Genomic DNA, 18,551 nt, shown 5'->3' with positions numbered 1-18,551 from the left:
ATTGCAATATTTCCAAGTTGGCAACTTGAACTTGAACAACTGTTCGAGATCTTGACGATGACTTTGGGGCTACGTCAGAAAGGATACATATCCTTTCAAACTATAAAAATTATCGTTATCATAGAAATATTAAAAACGAAAGGCATACATTACAATACAAATTATCTTTATTGCTTATAAAAAATACATAATGTAGTTGGTAGAAACATACTTTTACATTACATGCACAGAAAGGCATTTTCGTCGAAATTGTTAAAACGCCATCTATATCACAGCTCGATAACTTCCAAAAGGTACACCATAGCATCTACTTACAATGCTTCGAAGGATTGTTTGGGCACGGCAAAACCTGCTGCTTCATGTTTATCAATTCCATTAGGTAGCGCTGTTTAGAGACACGTAGGGTTCGAAGTAAGTGCTACATAATGCTACTCGTATGAACTACGAACAGGCTACCTACGAGCGACTCTTATAAAAATTAAGTAACTTTAAGGAACTACAGCTTCAGTTTTTTTTTTCTATAGAACTATAGAAGGTAATATTGCCTGCACTTAAAAATTTTTAATTGATTCATATCAATCAAATAATCAAATAATCAATCAGGGAACAAAGAAAAACAAAAATTCTACTTTTTCAAATGTTTACTAAGACCAAATCATCTTAAACACACATCAAAACAGACATATGCACAATCTCACTTAACTAAAAGTATTCTCTATTTTGTTTTTGGAAAACAATTAATGTAAGATATTACGATTTTCCATTAATAATAATACTATATAGAAAAAAAAAACATAAATATCTACAAGTTCATTTACGGCGCTAAGTTAGCCGTTTAAGGGGAGTGCCATGGCAATGTGGCGCAAAAAAGACATTCGAGGAAAGTATTTTGATTCCCAGTTCTTTTTATATTGAAATTTTTGAATTTCCAGTCGTTACCAATACTAAATTTAAAAAGGTACCCATACTTTATTACGTCGTTGACTATACTAGGCTATGGTATTTGTTTAAAAAATTAGGTACCATTATTTCAAGCTCTGCAATTAACACGATTTATTTTGCAAGAAAACTAATTATAACAACAATTAAAAATTATTAGGGTTGTATTAAAAAAAAATTAAGTTTTAATACAAAAAATTTAAACACTTAGGTATGTATAATAAATTTAAATTATAATTTTACTTCATTTTTTTTTATTTGTACCTGTCAGTTTGATAGTAATAGCAAATCTTAATCTTGATTACCGTACAAGTGTTAGTATTCCAATAAACATGTATTTTTTGCGCTACAGCCCTAAGCGAATCGCCCTTAACACAATAAGTACAAAATAATATTAATATTGTAATAATAATAAAACAATGACATGCCTGTCTTCATGGCACAAAACATGTTTCAAGAAACAAATGATTATTATTGCAATGAAACACAACAATATTATACTAGTTACTTGCAAACTGCTACTTTGTACATTATTACTTCAAGTAAATCACAACTAGATATAGACCTATTTTTTTTGTTATTTTCGTCACATTTATACGTTACGCTTTATGGCATTATTATACAGTTACAGTTAAATGCTTCATTTTGTAATATTTATTTGTACGAAATTAAGATACAATTTTTATTTTCATTCAATGCCATGAAAACATCTTTTTTTAAATCTTGTATCATTATATTTCATTTTTTTTCCATGTAGAAATGAGTCGACAAGGATTTAAGCTAATTTGCGCGTTAAAGTGAGCCCTCAACAGAAAATGTTTATTATAGTGTTTTTTATTTATTTAGATTCATGTTGTTAATTATAAAATATAAAAATTAATAAATATTAAGTTAAACCGAACAATTTTACGCAGGCCTGCGGATAACTGTTTTTTTTTAAAGAGCTAGATCGATATAAAAAAACAATTAATATTAATTACCATCAAATTGGAAAATGTCTCAGACTTGTGAAATTAGAAGTTGAAAATGTTACTTCAAATATATTCTTTATGATATTTTTTGTTAACACTACTTGTGATTTCGAATAGGAAGGTGTCTCAAATTATATGTGTTTACATTATGCTCGAGAGACCAACGTTTTAAGTACTTATTTATGATAAAAATCATGGACGGAGTGTTAACAACTTGAAAAAAAAAATACAATAATATCAATGGCATTAAATACGAGGTAAAATATAATGAAAATCAATGAACGTTTCAGGTGTTATGAAAAAAGAGTGTTTTATAGAATTTATTGATCGTAAATGTATATACTTTTGAGATTATAACATGAAAAGCACCTAATATGCTTTATAAAAATTTTGTATAAATTTTACCGTAAAGCCTATGATGTAAACATTTCATATAAAAACTACGCAATAGACATTTCATAGAAGTAACGTTATTATCCTTCTAGATTTATTAATCTCAATATCAGATCTCCTTAATTGTAAAATATTTGCTTAATATATTTTACATTGAGATTATTTATAATAAAATATTAATTAGACATAACATTTCTATTGCACTTAACGTTACTTAAAGATGATTTGTTAAAATAATTGCTTTAAACAATATAATATGTAAGCTATATACATAACACTTACAATTTTTAAGTTACCAAAATACATTACTGTTTCAGAAAAACGACAGAGATTTAAGGCACTGACAAAACTTTGAGTTTCTTTTTTATTACATTAAATATACTTTTATTCCTTTTAGATATTTTTGGTAAAAATGAGATAAATATATCAGAGATTCTATAGAGATTTTATTTCAAAAAGATTCAAAAAAAATATTTAGTATCTCATTTTATAACATTGTGTTAATGTATATATTTATATGATCTTAATATTGTCCTAGACTGCCTATTATTTAAGATTAATATAATAGCAAAGTTAACAATAATTTAATCTCTTCTAACTTAACTAATATGCAGTTAACAGTTTATAGAACCACAGTGGGCGAACATTGTACAAAATTAAGGCACTTGGGATGCACAAATATTCATTTTATCTATAAATATTAAACACTAAAATATGTAAATACTATAAATATATCTCTACATATAGTAGATAGGTTCATACACCCATTGACCGCTATTCAAGGTTTAGAAGGAAGACATTCGATTTTAATTTGATTGAAATATAGCTCTCAAAATTATATTAGTCTTTGGTTTTAATGTAAAATAATTTTATTGCCAAAAACATATTTGTTAGGTCAATAAGTATATGAAGGACAACCTAGATTAGAATCCAATATCAGTCCAATATCTATAATGTTTTCTCAATATTTTCATTGAAATTTGCAAACATATATTACTTACTTGACACTAGCTCGAGTGAATACCGGAATCTTGATAATAATTCTGCGCACAGCGTTGCTTCCATTTCATTTAACATGATATAAATAACTTTGTACTGTATATTATGAAATGAGAATTGAAAACTCTCACTCATTAGTTCATTAATGAGCATTATTGCCCAAGTTTTTTCCAGTTGCATTAAATTGAAAATCGACTACTTCAGAAATTAATCTGTGTAATAAGTACTAAATAACTTGAGAATTATTTCAACAGATTCAAAATAAGATGTAAATTGCACGGCGCTAAAGGTGAATACAATAAACTTTAGATATTGTTAAATATATAATTGAACGCATTTCATATTAAAAACTGTTAAGAATATCAAACATAAGATAAGATAGGTATAAGATAACTGAATACACATTTAGCACCGCGCGTATCCAGGGTTCTAACAACTCGTGCTAACACAACACGATCAAGCGACAACAAATAAACAATTACAAAAGTAGATATAGTCGATGGCGTGTGCCATTTGTATAGGTTAATTATCATGTTATAAACATAACAGGCATATAAATGTTAATAGTTAGACTATTATAATACATAGTAATGTTAACGTGAAAGGCCCAACAGCTATAGCTACTATGGTGGTCGATGTTCCGATGTATATGTTACGGCGAAGTGCCGGGCGGGGGCCGGCCGTGGCTGCGGTTAGTTCCTCGGCGCCGTTAGCACTCACCTAGCCAGGTTAACGAGAAGAGAGAAAAAACAGAATGTTAGTATCGATCAAAATGTCATGGTCCGACACGAGTGCCCCAATCGCGAGACGACTTCACACTGATGTTGACTGCCGCGGCGTGTTCGTATGCTGAGGGACACTATCAGAAATGGCATGCTAAGTTTGAAACTATCGAGAGGCGCGGAAAATCATTTCTGATAACGTCCTAGAAATATTACTAGTACTCTCAGCGACATCTCTTAATGAGAACGTTCATGAATATTACGAAGGAGGTAAAGGGATAAATGAACTGATAATACAATCGAATTAAACTTTTGGGGGCAAGACATGCAGCTATTCAACAAAAGCGCAAATCGTTCTCGGATTGATATAACTTGTGTACGGTATTTATCATAAAATAGAAAATTCTGATAAAACAAGTATTGAGGGGAGGCTATCAGGCATTCGCGCCGCGACATTGTGTTCGGTATGGCCCGGTTAATTAATTATTGTAACGGGTACTTACTTCATTAGTTTACGCAGTTAATGGTTGAAAAATGTTAAAATAATTTAGTATGATAATGATAATCTACAATATAGGATTAAATGCCCAATAGTTCCCAAAAGAGCGAGACTCGATACATCGGTTTCTCTGACCATGCATCGAACATCGCTCAAACAAACAAGCATAATAATTTTATCACTTATGTATAACCATAGCACCCAGATGCAAGTATGTAAGTTATTCAACACATTGCTTAATATTTCAATAATAAACTTGTATATGGTAGCATTCTCTTAATTTTGTTAATAAATCTGTGATAACATAATTCAATGTCATTACATATTTGCATGTTAGTGACTCATATAATATAAATACATAGTTACAGATAATCTGCAAGTTGTGACAATAGCTGTTATGATAGTGCACTTAAAATTATTATTATGTCAACAAACGGGAACTTGGCCTTGTGGAGTTGCAATGTTAGTCGTGTGAGGCTACAATCGACCAATGACTGCACGTCATCAACTGTATACACTTAGCAGTAAAAACATGAACACAAATTAACTTTAACCGCGGATCTAAAATAATAAAAAGAAACTCGTAATTTCAGACAAATTTATTGCATGGATATCTTCTGAAAATGCATTTATTTACAATCAACAAGTGACATAATATTTCACAATACATCATGGTTCATATAACTCAGATAATAAAATTACGAATATATCGTTCCGATCTATAATAAAATTGGATAAAAGAAGCGTGACAATACGTAATCGGCACATAGGTGCCGTTTTCAATCCACAAGGACACAAGTGCAAATTATCTTAATAATAATCACTTTCAAATAAGAAAGCATATAATACTTACCTAAGACAAAATAGAAACAACTAGTTTATAAAAATCATATAAAAATCTTATATTGACTAAGAAAAAGTTGTGATGATAATGAAATGAAAAGTCGGAAGGGAGGCATTTTGTATAATACTGGATTGATGGCACGAATTCTGAAAATGCCTATCCCTTTGACTAATACTGGGCGATAGTGGAAAGAAGGACCTCACAACCCGACCTTAGCACCTCCATGGACTTTATTTGGCAAACAAAAATCACAAAGCATCATAAATCTCGAAAAAAAACTAATTTGATTTATCGTATTAAAACTTGAGAAAGCGATCCTTCTTTCCATGTAAATAATATTATACTTTGATAAAGATACTCAATCACGGCTATTTGGAGGCACATGTTGTGAATTTTCATAAAATAGGAACAGTAATGTTGGAAATCATCAAAATTCAATAATGCTTATTTAATTTGTAAAAAAGTAAAAGTAATACAATCGAGACAATGCAATGTCTGTACAACAATGCCGCGCATCACAACATGTAACAGATCTAAAATATCTATTAAAAGAAATAAAAAATCACAGTTTTCAAATTATGCAGTGTCGCTTCAGATGCAGTATGATGTAGCGATGGACAACATTACGTCATTTTCACTTAATACTCGAGATAAAACTAATAAGTACACAATTAAATAAATAAAAAATATAAAGACACAGAGAGACAACTAAGCAGAAGCACCCACGCATACTACAGACGAATATGGTTGCTAGAAAATGGAAATAAATTGCCAGTAAATGGTTACGTTCAAAATGATCTATGACTCGAAACTATACTAACTATTTTTTTTACTGGAATTCACTGACTTTTTAATTCAGTAATGACGCAAGTTTCAGGTCATATTGACATAAAAAAACTTAGACACGTAAAGGTTTTCCCTTTATATACTTAACGTTTTCTTATGTCAAAGTTCACACAACAAGTCTACAGTGCAAGCAAACTTATTCATCTTATGCATGCGTGCGCGCGCGCTTCTCACCTTGTGAACAAAATGGCGGCGTGAGAGCAATATGGCGAATTAAGGCGCCGGCAAAGCAGTGCGCTGGTAAGGGTGCTCCCGCACTTGCGTGAGCCGACCCGCCCTCCTCACCACACCTAACGGCATACTCATTTTAATCTGTGTCTTGGACAGAACATATTTAAACCTCAAATCAACACTGAGTGCCACCCAGGCTCAATCAAAAACACTGGTTTTTAAAACAATTAAAGCTGTTTAAACTACTGAGAAGACTGATACGAAATTGTAGCCCTTAGCCACAAATGCCGCTGAACGCTTCTAATATTTTTAATCTCATTTAAACCAACAAAAGCTCATATTTTTCTGCGCTTACAATATCAAATACCTAGTTAATCGCTACTGCCTTCATCGTCAATTTCAATATAATGCTACGAAACACTTACTTCAGCAGTAACACTAACTTCTATAATTACGCTTAGGCCTAAAATACCTATGATATTGCTTTGGAAATAATAACAAAATAAAATATTCAAACCTCGAACGGAAAGCCCGGTCAAGGTACAGGTAATGTCCGGCTTTAATTTCATTTTAAATAAATTGACTGTACAGTGTTTACTGCGGTTTAATAAACCTACAAAATAGTAAAATACGAATATATTTTTCATAAAGCTCACTCTTTTCTAACCTATCTAAAAATCTTTAAAAGATAAAAATAATACTTATCCTATGGTATGTTCATAAACATAATATGGCTAATAAATTAATAAATTATGTCAAAATTGTAACAATAACATAAATTTACGCTTTCTCTCGATATTATTGTTACAATACTTAAAACAATTTAAAACCGCCTAGATTGTTCAGCAGATTTGATCGTAGTGTTTTTTAATATTAATTTTGTAAGTTTTGTTATATGTTTAGTATAAGAGTTTTGTATCTTATTGAGTTCAAATCATATTTGGTCCCTTTTGCTTGTAATCGCTGAATCGAAGGAAATAATTTCAATATTCAGAGATTTTGATGTTAATACGAGAATAAAATCTGTTATTCACATTAGGTGTGCTGATTGAAAATCTAAACAAGTATGAAAATTTCATGCACTATGGTGAATTCTAAAGTGACCTAAATTCGACAAAGATGAAATTTTGATCTACTACAAAGAAGTTAATTTATTAGTGGTGTTACAAGCAAGGGTTATAACAAGAACTACAGATGATGGATCTAACTATCATCGTAGGAAATCAGTGACGATGTAGGTAAATAAATAAATGATTTAAAAAAATCTATGTCTTTGTATACGAAATTCGGTAACTTAAGGAGTCTATTGGCAGTTTCATTAAGATTACTCTAAATAATGTCTACTTCAAACAATAATGCGTAACTGCCATCAACTCTAATACGAGGCAACGATGATATAATATTCTGTTATAAATAATATAATGCATTATTAAATTAATAAATAAATATCTATATATCTGTACGCAACAAATTAAATCTTTGATTGTTCGAAAACAAAATATACTTGTGGAACTGTACAAACAGTCGTAGAAGAAAAAAAAACAATATCATAAAAAAATTAAGTTCGTAGGTACATGATCGATTCACTAATCTAATCGTACTTAAAACAATACATCTTAATCCTATTAATATGATGGCTTTTATTATGACTGTATATAATGCGTCCTGTAAAATGTAAGAAGCGTATTCAAGTATCAAGGACGGTTATAGTGATGCGGCAGATACGGCGAGTGTTGGAGTCTGTCGTATCTTAGTGTTGGCTGAGGAGATTGCGGCCATTGTCAAAAGCCAGCAAGTAGGTACCTCGACGCTGCAAACCCCATTAAAATATTTATTTCACACACAGTAAAATATAAACTCTGCACCATGTGTTAAAATAATTGCATTAGTCTTGTTAGTGTTGCGCAATCACGCGTCCGATTTACATTTGAAATTGTGTCGTTGCCTTATGGTGACGTTAAATGTTTTATTTTATTTATGTTTTATCGTCTAGCGTAGACATTCAAGACAAGAGAAGCTTAGTTTAGTCTAAATAATCTAAATGAACGAAAATTTAAGAGGCATGCACTTTGAAAATAGTAAAACGCCTAAAAATATTCGTCAAAGCATGCGGTTACATTTTTTAAGTCGAATTTAACGCACATGGTTAACCTATTTGAAATTTCTAGACCCTAGGTTATTATTAAATTTGCTAGATTATTTTAACTCCTATGCTTAAATGACTTACACGCTGAGTCTACATACCGTAGGTAGATACCCGGTACCGTGTGTATAGTTAGTAAGTATAATCTAGGTTCGATGTTTGATAACACCTTGGTTTCACGGTTATTAACCTACAAAAAAGTAGGTCATTAGCTACTCTCAGGGCAAAGCGTAGGTAATACTGCAACGTTATTCGTGACAGAGCTTGCAATTAAAATCATATAATCGCTAATGACGCTTAAGTACATCTGTACGGCTACCAGAAGTTTTGCTTGATAAAAAATGTGGAACTGTAATAAATTGAGTTCTAGTAAGCTACTTGAAAAACTTATGACAAATATGTTCTTACTCAAATAAAAAAAGGGCTGGAATTGTGAAAGTAAATTCCAATTTTGTATAACATGATACTAACTCGTATTGCATTTCTTAACAATATTTATATTTTCACAAATATTAATCCAGTTGATACATACTTAAAGTCATTCAAAACTTCAAGTAACCGTACAAGATTTTGCTACAAGTAAAGTGTTATCAAGTATCGAATCGTTGGAGATCAACGGGCGAACAACCCACCCGTATGGTCAGCAGCGGCGTACTCCGCCGTCAGCAGCGGGTTGGCGGCGGCCGTGAGGGCTGCGTAGTTAGCGTACTCGGCGTATGGAGACGCGTAGATCAACTGGTGGGCCGGCTCGCCAGGAGACAGCAGGCCGGCTGCTGCGCCTGCGCCGGTACCGTTCAGAAGGCCGGCCTGAGTCCCGGGCGCGGCAGACATGCGTGGAGACAGGATCAGTGGAGCCCCCAAAGGCGCCTGTGTACGGATAGCAACACCACCGACGCCGGCCACACCACCACCCGGCGCCAAAAGTCGCTGTGTCTCGGCGGCCGCAGCGGCGACCCTTCGCCATTCCTCTTCAGCTGTGAATACCCCGACATTGTATCAATTTCTTAATTTATTACACCTTTTAACTTATTTGCTAGTCAGGACAACCAAAGTATGCAAACACTTTTTTATTTAACCCAATATCCTTAATGTCTGGGCATAGGATATAAAATTTAGGTGTCATGAAAGCCTTCTTTTTATTTACTAGACAAACAACCCAGTAGAAGCAAGACGTTCTTGTTATTTGACGCAATATCCTTAACGTTCTGAGCATAGGATATAAAATGGTGGTGCGATCTGAACCAATGAAATACACATACGAAAACAATCCCATTATTATGTAACACTAGAGTGAACCCAAGGAATAAGATGTAATGTCTCATGCACCTGTGATTACGCAGGCGGACTGGCTCATCGAACCGTGACATCATTATATTTAGGCCACTGGGGGAAAACGTCTAGACGGTGTGGCAATAACGATTACAAGATTTATATTAAAATTGCTGAAATAGTATCTAGCCAAGTTTTGTAAATAAAAATGTAGATGTACTGAGTAAAGTTTCAAATTCATATCTAATTCAAATTGAATTAGCAAGGTAACAAGCATTCCAATAGAAGTGAAGTTATTCTGATCAATTATGGATTAAACCTTTATTTGCCTTATCCATGGCATTTCTTATTTACGTCACTAACTGAGAGTGAGTTTACAAAAAAAGAGAGAGAAATTATCGGTATTCGAAATGAAATCACCCCATGTTAATAGTTAACAACCGTAACATGCCGCAAATCCATTGAGTTAGTCATCTTTCGACGTCACGCTGACTCATCGCCATAAACAGTAATGTTCAGTTGAAAAAAATCAAAACGCACTAACGTTTTGTGTATGCATTCATGATCATAATGATACTCGTATTAACGTAATTAACATAAGTGACCTTGATCTAATTAGAAATCACAAAACCTCGATCTTGGTTAATGTTCGTCACATGACTAATGTGTTTGATCTTTTAAAATGTACAAAAATACTGATATAAGTTTACAAAAAACAAAAATTAGACGATTGAATAAAGAAATGTATTTATACAGTGAAGCTAATGTAGATTTTTTCTTTTTGTAATTTTCTTTTCAAACAAATTAATCTACTTGGGTAGGGCAGATTTAAAACGAAACCATGCTGAGTCCTAATGGAAATATCGAAATCTATGTGAATAAATCATGAACCAAGATTGATTAACCCAAATCAGAATGTTAGTAGATCTTACTATAAGTGGTTAGTGACAAAACATGAATGCGACCATACTTATGAGGCACTGACCGTTGACAGGCATGGCAGCCTTCGCGCTTGAGTCGCGATATGTGCCGTTTATAATGGCTAGTTCCATCAACTGACGCTTCTTCAGTTCATCTTCGCCATCGGCTTGCTGAAAAATATAAAAAAAATGTCTCCTAAGTAACGCTGGCAATCAGAAATATTGTATGATCTTATGAAAAATTTTATTCTATTTGAAAATAAGATTTTTACATTATCTTCGGAGTTACATAGTAAATAGATCTAGATATCATCGTTCAGTTGTTGTTTATAAATAATTATTATTAAACCTCCGAAGCAAGTATATTATATACTTACCTCTTGCAATTACAATCAAGGTTACCAAAATTACTGATAAAAATAATTAAGCTATGGTAAAAACGTCCAGTTTCTAACGTGGTTTTAGAAAACTATTAAAACAACACTTACTGGTATAAGTAGACGTTTGACTTCATCTACTGCCCTGGCGAGTTTTATCTTCGCTCTATTTTCTGTGTCCTCTACTGTGAGTAGGACATGCAAATCATCGGCCAGATGCTCCCAATTCGGTTTACCCCTGTTCGCATCCTCCTGAAATGTGTTCAATAAACAAACCTATCAGCATTTTAGATCCGGCTCATACACACATTCCTAGTTAGCACAGACCAATAAAATCTATTTACATCTTTCTCTTAAAAATCTGTGAATTGTGACTATCTCTTGTTTCCAAGCTTTGAAGAATACGTATATAAATTGTGTTTACTACCATTACTGCAACAAAAAATCCAGAGTCACAACTGTGAGATCCGTTTGACCAATATTTTAGAAATGTACTGTGTATAGGCTGTATTAGTACTCGTATAAGCTTACAACCCTAAAAAAGTGAACGTAAGTAACAATACCAAAAAAAAATAACACAAATACTAAAAAAAACGAGAATACCATGGATCCCAGGTTTAGCGTGAAGCTGCATGAAATGAAAAAGAGTTTTTAACATTTTAGAGAAACTTTTTTTTATATAGTATATGTAAACAATACAAAGATACCATACCTTTTTCTTATCCCGCATTGATCCTTTGCCTCGGACCATAATTTTGCATCCTGTTTCTTGTTCCAACTGTTTCGCTGTCATGCCTCTGGGTCCCAGAATCCTTCCCACGAAGTTGAACTATAACGAAAGAATAATTTACTATTAAGATTTATTGACCAATTTGACAACATATTATAACAAGTGATCGTGCCAACGCTGTCATTTTCATGGAAATTTGTGTCTTTGTGATATATTTCTTAAGTTTTATGTTTATGACTGGAAAGATAAAGACCAGAACGCGTTTGGCTCAATGGCTCAATAAGTTCTGTGACATCTTTAGCTAATGCTAATAATATTCGTATTAAAGGAGAGTATATAACAAGCCAGGCCTAAATCTAAAACAATTGTCTATGATTTAGTTCTAAACTCTCTTATTCTTAAAGTTCATATCATTCCACGACTGTCTGAATTTAACGTAAAAAGTCACTGAGCTCGGAGGAATGGCCTTAATTCAAATCAGAAGACGCGCATAACAACACGTAATGGCATTAGCTGGGAGATTAATTACTCGCTTCGCTACACATAAACCATATTTCCTGTGCATGTACATGTAGGTACACACATTATGTTTAACCTCAATTCCTAAGCTTCAAAGCGTCGGTCAAGCCGATCTATATGAACTGTGAACCGGTATCATTCCGCAGACTGCGAAGCTTAGAAATGGACCAACTGGCACTGAGCCAATTGCAGTTTTAACAATTCTTTTTCTGAGATTTTATATTTGAGGAAACATGCGTTAGAATGCTGTAACTAACATATTAATAATATGTAAAAATTGAGGCTAGAAATTAGTCACGTATGTCACGCTTAATAGTTTTGCGTGACAGCGTGTAAATTACTTGGCGATGGTATTGGATTTGACTGAAAGGTTCGAATGGACATGCGATGACGTCAAAAGCTTTGAAATTTTTTATCAACTAAGTAAACCTTTCCAGAAAATTTCAGAAATTGTTCGTGTGAAGAATAATTTTTAATCTTGTAAAATCTTAAGCGGTCAACAAAAAATATGAAAAATTTATAATAGCACGAACAAACTTGAAAAGTAAAAAAAAATATATAAGTAAATATGAGAGAATATGAAACTGAATAAAGGACGAGGAGAAATGAGGAGGAAAATCAAATTTAATAAGAACCCCCCAAAATAATCTAATGAATTACTAGAATTAAGAAAAGTTTTAGCAAAATTTAATGTACGAAAATTAATTAGGCTGTAACAAATGCCATTTTTACGACACAAAAACGTCAGGAGGTAATAGATTCATTACTAGCGTAACAAAGTAACAATACACTTATGTGGCCCAATGAGAAATATGAGACGGAAACAACTCCTAACGAGACCCAGACAGCATTCATTACCCGATGCGGTCCAGCTACTGTGACGGTGATAGACGACGAATTGTAAATCAACATTGAAACAATCGGATCACAATTTGACACTGATTCATATCACATACGCTCGAAATAAATCAATGAGGCGTTTAATTTTTTTTTAATATGACCATCATATTTATGACCCAGGTAAGAGAAAAGTAGTAAATTGCTTGATAATTTTAATAATTTTTTTGATAAACTTTTTGGAATTGATCCAAAGATTCAGATTAATCAAATATTCGTAATAGCAGATTTCTTTATTCGTTTCATTTTATTCGCTACCAAATTTATCAAATCCGGACTTTTACGATGTCGGTCTATTTACTCAGGCAGTTTGAAAAACACCACGGTGCGATACGTAGTCGGAGATTTAAAAATATAACACGGCCTATTTTTGTGTTGTGACAAAATATCATTCAAGCAAAGTTCCGTAAGACAACCATGTTTCATTAAGCAAATTGCACCTTACATATTTCAGTGACGCAAGTACTTTGTTTCATCATTATTGAGTACAAGAAAGAGCCCTTTACAGCTATTTATACGGCCGCGGTTACCCAGCGTCATAAAATCTTAGCTGTAATTCCAAAACGTATTCTAAGCGGCGGGCAGTCCTCCGCCACTTAGTGGTTCACCACAAAACGACCATCCTGTGAAGACTTTCTTTACATTCCGACCACTAAAACCGTCCTGGCACAACTATTTTGTATTGCGCAGTGCTCATAAAACCTAGTCATCTTCTTTGAAATGTGATTAAGTTGATTTTTTTATGTCTTAGGTGTTCAATTTATTCAATTAGATTATATCTTTTGATGGGCAGACCCCGGATTGTTTAAATATTTCACATACTTATTGGTCAAGTAATTTATAAATTGTCTCATCGGAAAGTAAACATCTAGGTTTGGTTTGAAATCTAGGTGCTAAAAGCTATGCTTACCTTAGTAGACTCAGTACGTTATAATTCTGTAGTATGTTTTAAAAAATACATATAAATATCTCTACTTCTTAAGTCAGTGATTTAAAAAATTATTAATAAACACAAAACAATTCAAAGGTGACTTTAAAAATTTTGTATCCTTGAACTAAAGTTTAATGAAAAGGAATCTTGACACAAATTTTCAATTCATGTCATTTAGTTCATCATTCAGTTCAGCAGCCACGTGTAAAGAGTATATATACTTATCGGTATGCAAAACAAAAGCAGTTGAAAATTTAATTTTGTATGTTAAATATCAGTCAGGTCTCGCATTCAGTTATTTGCTTTCTTCATTTTTCTTTCAAAGTGTCAACATCCGTCAGGTAAATAAACACATGACAAATGAAGCGTCCACTTTTAGCCCTCCTCAGGGATCTTTGAACTTTTCGGTCTTATTTTTAACTTTAAGGCCTAAATCCTTTATAGCTCGACATTAAATAAAAGGGGTTCTTTTATTTTACCATATTTCCGGTTCAGATTTTTTTGGTCAGATAACACAGGAGGAAAAAAATTTGGGTAAGATTTTTATTAAGTATGGTTTGTTTTTTACGGACAATTTAAATATCTATTTGATATTAAAATAGCTGTTAACCAATTTAAAAATCTAACTGCACAGCCTCATTACTTTAACTCAGCCCTTCAGCCATGTAAATTGATCTTAATTCCTTAGAATTTGACTCAAACTTTACTGGATCGTAGTAAAGCATTACGTACCTACGTAAATACCCGTATGACTTCCACGTGTGACTTTGACACAGCGTTTACAAGAAATCTAAATTTACAAGCGGTTTGTTAAACAATACGTGCAAAATATTCCTCGTAGACAATGGTCCGAATATAATCCTGACCGGACGTCGAGTGTGACATGTCGAAATGCCGGCCGCCGCGCTACTTGGCCCTTTGCCCGTAACCGCTGCATTTCCTTCGTTAGCTACATTTTTATGACAGAACTCATCTGTTTTTCTATTCACAAGTGCCATCTTAAATTTAGAAAGAGAACCGTACAGTCCAGCAACGGGATTCGTCGTGACATAATTTTTATTTTATTTGCAGTGCATGATGTAAGAGGTAAAGGATTTTGTTTGTTCGTTAGTTTAAGTATTTGTTACCTGTTATAGTTTTGCATGAATAAGTTAAATAATTTGGTATCTCAAACTCCTTGACTAATTTGATCACATTGCATACATATAGGTTAAAATCAGTATTCCTTAATATCTAGTAGAATTCACAAATAAGGGTTTCTTAGTTGCTTGATTATTACAAAGGTTTAATTTATTCCGCACACAAAATATTAAAGAAATGACTACTAAAACATTGCTAGCAAAAAGGGGACGTAAACAAACGATTAAAAAGTAATGAAGTCGAAAAAACATACACTGCACAACAATCACTATTGAATAAAATTTCCTCAAAAAATTTATAAAAGGAATTTCGCCATCCTAAATTTACAAATCAGCTCGTTTTATTTTATGAAAGCAGTTTAAGGAGTTATAATAAAAGATAGCCGTGTAGTTTCTAACAGAGTAGAGAAGAATTATTCTAAATCTGTGTATAGTTATAGATTTGGGAAATTTACAAAAGTAACAAGTAAAAGAAGTAGCTAGGTAAATAACATACTTAATTGATATTAGGGCTTGATTCTAATTTATCCCTTGGGTTACTGATGTCCAAGCAGTAGCTTTGTATAATACCAACACCGCTGTCAAATTGCCTGGGTTAAGCTACTACTCAATCTCGGGATCTTAAGCAACAGCGCTAAGGATGCAATCAGAAACATACACTTGAATAATTATAATTTCTATAGGCTTTTTTAGATGGAATGCGCGACGACAAATCCTTATAATGACTCATTGTCTGAAACATTTGTAAATATTTGTCTTTAATGAGTAAGACAAATTAAATAATTTTACCTACTACGAAATTGTACAACATAGTAGGTAAAATATCCAGAAACTACCGTTAATTCAGAAAAATAATTTACAAGTAGATTATATATTTGGTATAAATGGTTTTCATCATAAGCTGTCATGTCAGTTGTATAAAGACACCGAATATTTTTTATTTGACTAAGCAAAATCCCAACCAATGTATAATTTAAGATTACATACTTGTTTATGGTCATTCATAAATTAAACATTGATTTCATAATACGGTAAGCATTCATAATTGATTTAAAGATTAATGATTAACTTCAGGTAACTGATTTTTCACGATAGTTACCGTTAATACCATTAATTTAGAAAGTCTTAGCTTTTAGTTTGAAAAAAATTTATTCAATGCACAAAAAGATTAACTCAAGGAAATAAGCGCCTGTTAATTATCCAAGAAAAGTTTTATGATTGTAATCATTATAAACAAAACCTAATCTTTAGTAGTTTTCTTGTAGGCGATGGGTTAGCAACTAAAATATATGTATGTACTCGTAGTATGTTAAAGTTTGAGATGGATATTGCTTTATTTAATGCACTTTCTGTACATTGGCCTTATTATAGCCACGTTCAATTGAAATACTAATCAAATTAGCCACACTTCTCGTCCGCCGTAATGTGGCCCGGTTATATTCGATGTTGATTAAAACTGTACTTTTGGGACTAATCAAACGCGTTTATTTGTATTCCTCATTAATGAAAATGAAGAGTATAATGAGTATGAGTTTTAAAAGTTCAAGACCAGTTTTCATGGCACCGGAATCAGAATAAAAGTGCAGTCATTTTTTTTTCTATTTCAAAGGTTTAACGGTTATAAGTTTAGTTCAGATAATTTTTAATATTATGTTTTATATTTTGATTCTACACGATGCTGAAAGTGGATTCATTTAGTTAACCACAAGTTAGAAAAACAAAAGATAAATTTGCTTTAAAAAAATTTAAACCTTCTTTTAAATAGCTAATATAAACATTATAACTAGGTACCAATTTAAAATTTAAAATTGTTATCATGGAAAGAAATTATAAGGTTAATGCAGTTTACTTCTGAAACCAGCAAACAAAACAATAAACTAATGAAATCGATTACAAAATATCGATTTAAGACAAAGACGAGGAAATTGTTGACGATTAAACAATCGTTGCTATGTGGGAATTTACCCGAAGGCGCATCTATAATACTTGAACCAATCGCAATATAGCTGAAAGCAAATAACGCCTTAGCTAAAGATATGTTTAGATTACCACTATCCAGCTTATCTGATCTACCGAGTAATAAATTAATTGATTACAAATTGCAGTTGAAAATAGCAGCAACAATTATTCAATTTGTGGAAACAAATTAGGTCTATGTTGCTTAGGACTTCATATATAGTCTTCTTAACTAGAGTAGAAAGAATCTTCACTATTGTAATTATAATCCACCGGTTTAGCACGACGGTACATGTTTGCATTGAAAAACATTTCACGCCACAAAATTTATTGATACGACTGACTTAGTAACGCATAATATCTAGATTTTAATCAAATTTCAATACAATAACAAACAACCATATTGTACTGGTAATGAATATTGTTATATGAATACAACCAACATGTATTGTTTTCGATTTATAATAAATCCCGCTGAGCCATAGCGTAACCGAGAAAATGATATAGATTTAATACGGCCGAACAATGCAACTATTGATTTGGTCTACCACACAAAGTACCTTTCATGCACCGAAACCCCGGAAATATTAGTTATGTGACATTGCACTCAGATGCACAATGGTTGTACCTAGAAACGTGCAGTTAGTTCATCTGAATGGTGGTTTTGTGGGCTAATTAGATGTCGGGATATAACCACAAAGACCGCGGTTACAAGTTAACAAATTACTACGCTATAAATTATAATGATATCAAAAGCAACTGTTGCATGATGCAGTTTGCTTAATGACGCGGTGGTCATGGATCCACATCTCGCGTTAACTTGTTTATAGTCGTTACCAGATTGAATCTAGTTTATTTGCATTTGATTATTTGAAATGTTTCGTGCTTTAAAAGACATGGTTAGCACTTGGTCCCCATCACTTGATATTGTTCATACACACACTGACACATCAATATTACACTCATGTTTGAGCACGAGGTTTACGAATAAACACATACACACACATTTCATAAACAGCGAGTATCCGCTAAATTCTGCTGTAATTTCTTTGTACCAAGTAAATTATTCTTATATTTGATCCTAACACTAGTTATTTATAACGGTTCACTGAATTCAATACGAGTTCAGTTATCCGGATGAAATGCCTTTGTTTAGCTCGGGTATAAATCAAACTTGGCGTAAGAGAAGACGACATTACGTGCATGCATGAAACATACTAAGTAAACTCACTAAATGTTGTAAGCTTTAGGTTGAAATCTCTTTTTTTCTGGGACTATTCATTTGT

The 18,551-nt window shown here is 32.6% G+C and overlaps 1 protein-coding gene across 6 annotated transcripts in view; it reads right to left on the bottom strand.

Moving 5' to 3' along the window:
• Positions 1-620: 620 nt before the first annotated feature.
• Positions 621-18,551, bottom strand: part of LOC106136398 (protein held out wings) — a 67,294-nt gene continuing 49,363 nt past the window's right edge. Inside the window, exons 3-8 of one of the 6 annotated variants that reach the window (XR_009657025.1) lie at positions 11,806-11,922; positions 11,205-11,345; positions 10,767-10,887; positions 9,160-9,501; positions 6,388-8,194; positions 624-4,022 (exon numbers count right to left, since the gene is read on the bottom strand). Coding sequence is in view for 5 of the 6 variants with exons in the window: in XM_013336933.2 (XP_013192387.1) it covers positions 6,427-6,503; positions 9,160-9,501; positions 10,767-10,887; positions 11,205-11,345; positions 11,806-11,922 (798 nt within the window). In the remaining variant the exon portion in view is untranslated. Of the gene's footprint in view, positions 9,502-10,766; positions 10,888-11,204; positions 11,346-11,805; positions 11,923-18,551 lie in introns of all 6 variants that reach the window. The other 5 variants (XM_060946090.1, XM_013336935.2, XM_013336934.2 and 2 more) reach the window with 5 other exon arrangements.

This window comes from Amyelois transitella, chromosome 10, assembly GCF_032362555.1.
Source record: "Amyelois transitella isolate CPQ chromosome 10, ilAmyTran1.1, whole genome shotgun sequence".
NCBI lineage: Eukaryota > Metazoa > Arthropoda > Insecta > Lepidoptera > Pyralidae > Amyelois > Amyelois transitella.
This window is presented reverse-complemented; position numbering and strand designations above follow the sequence as displayed.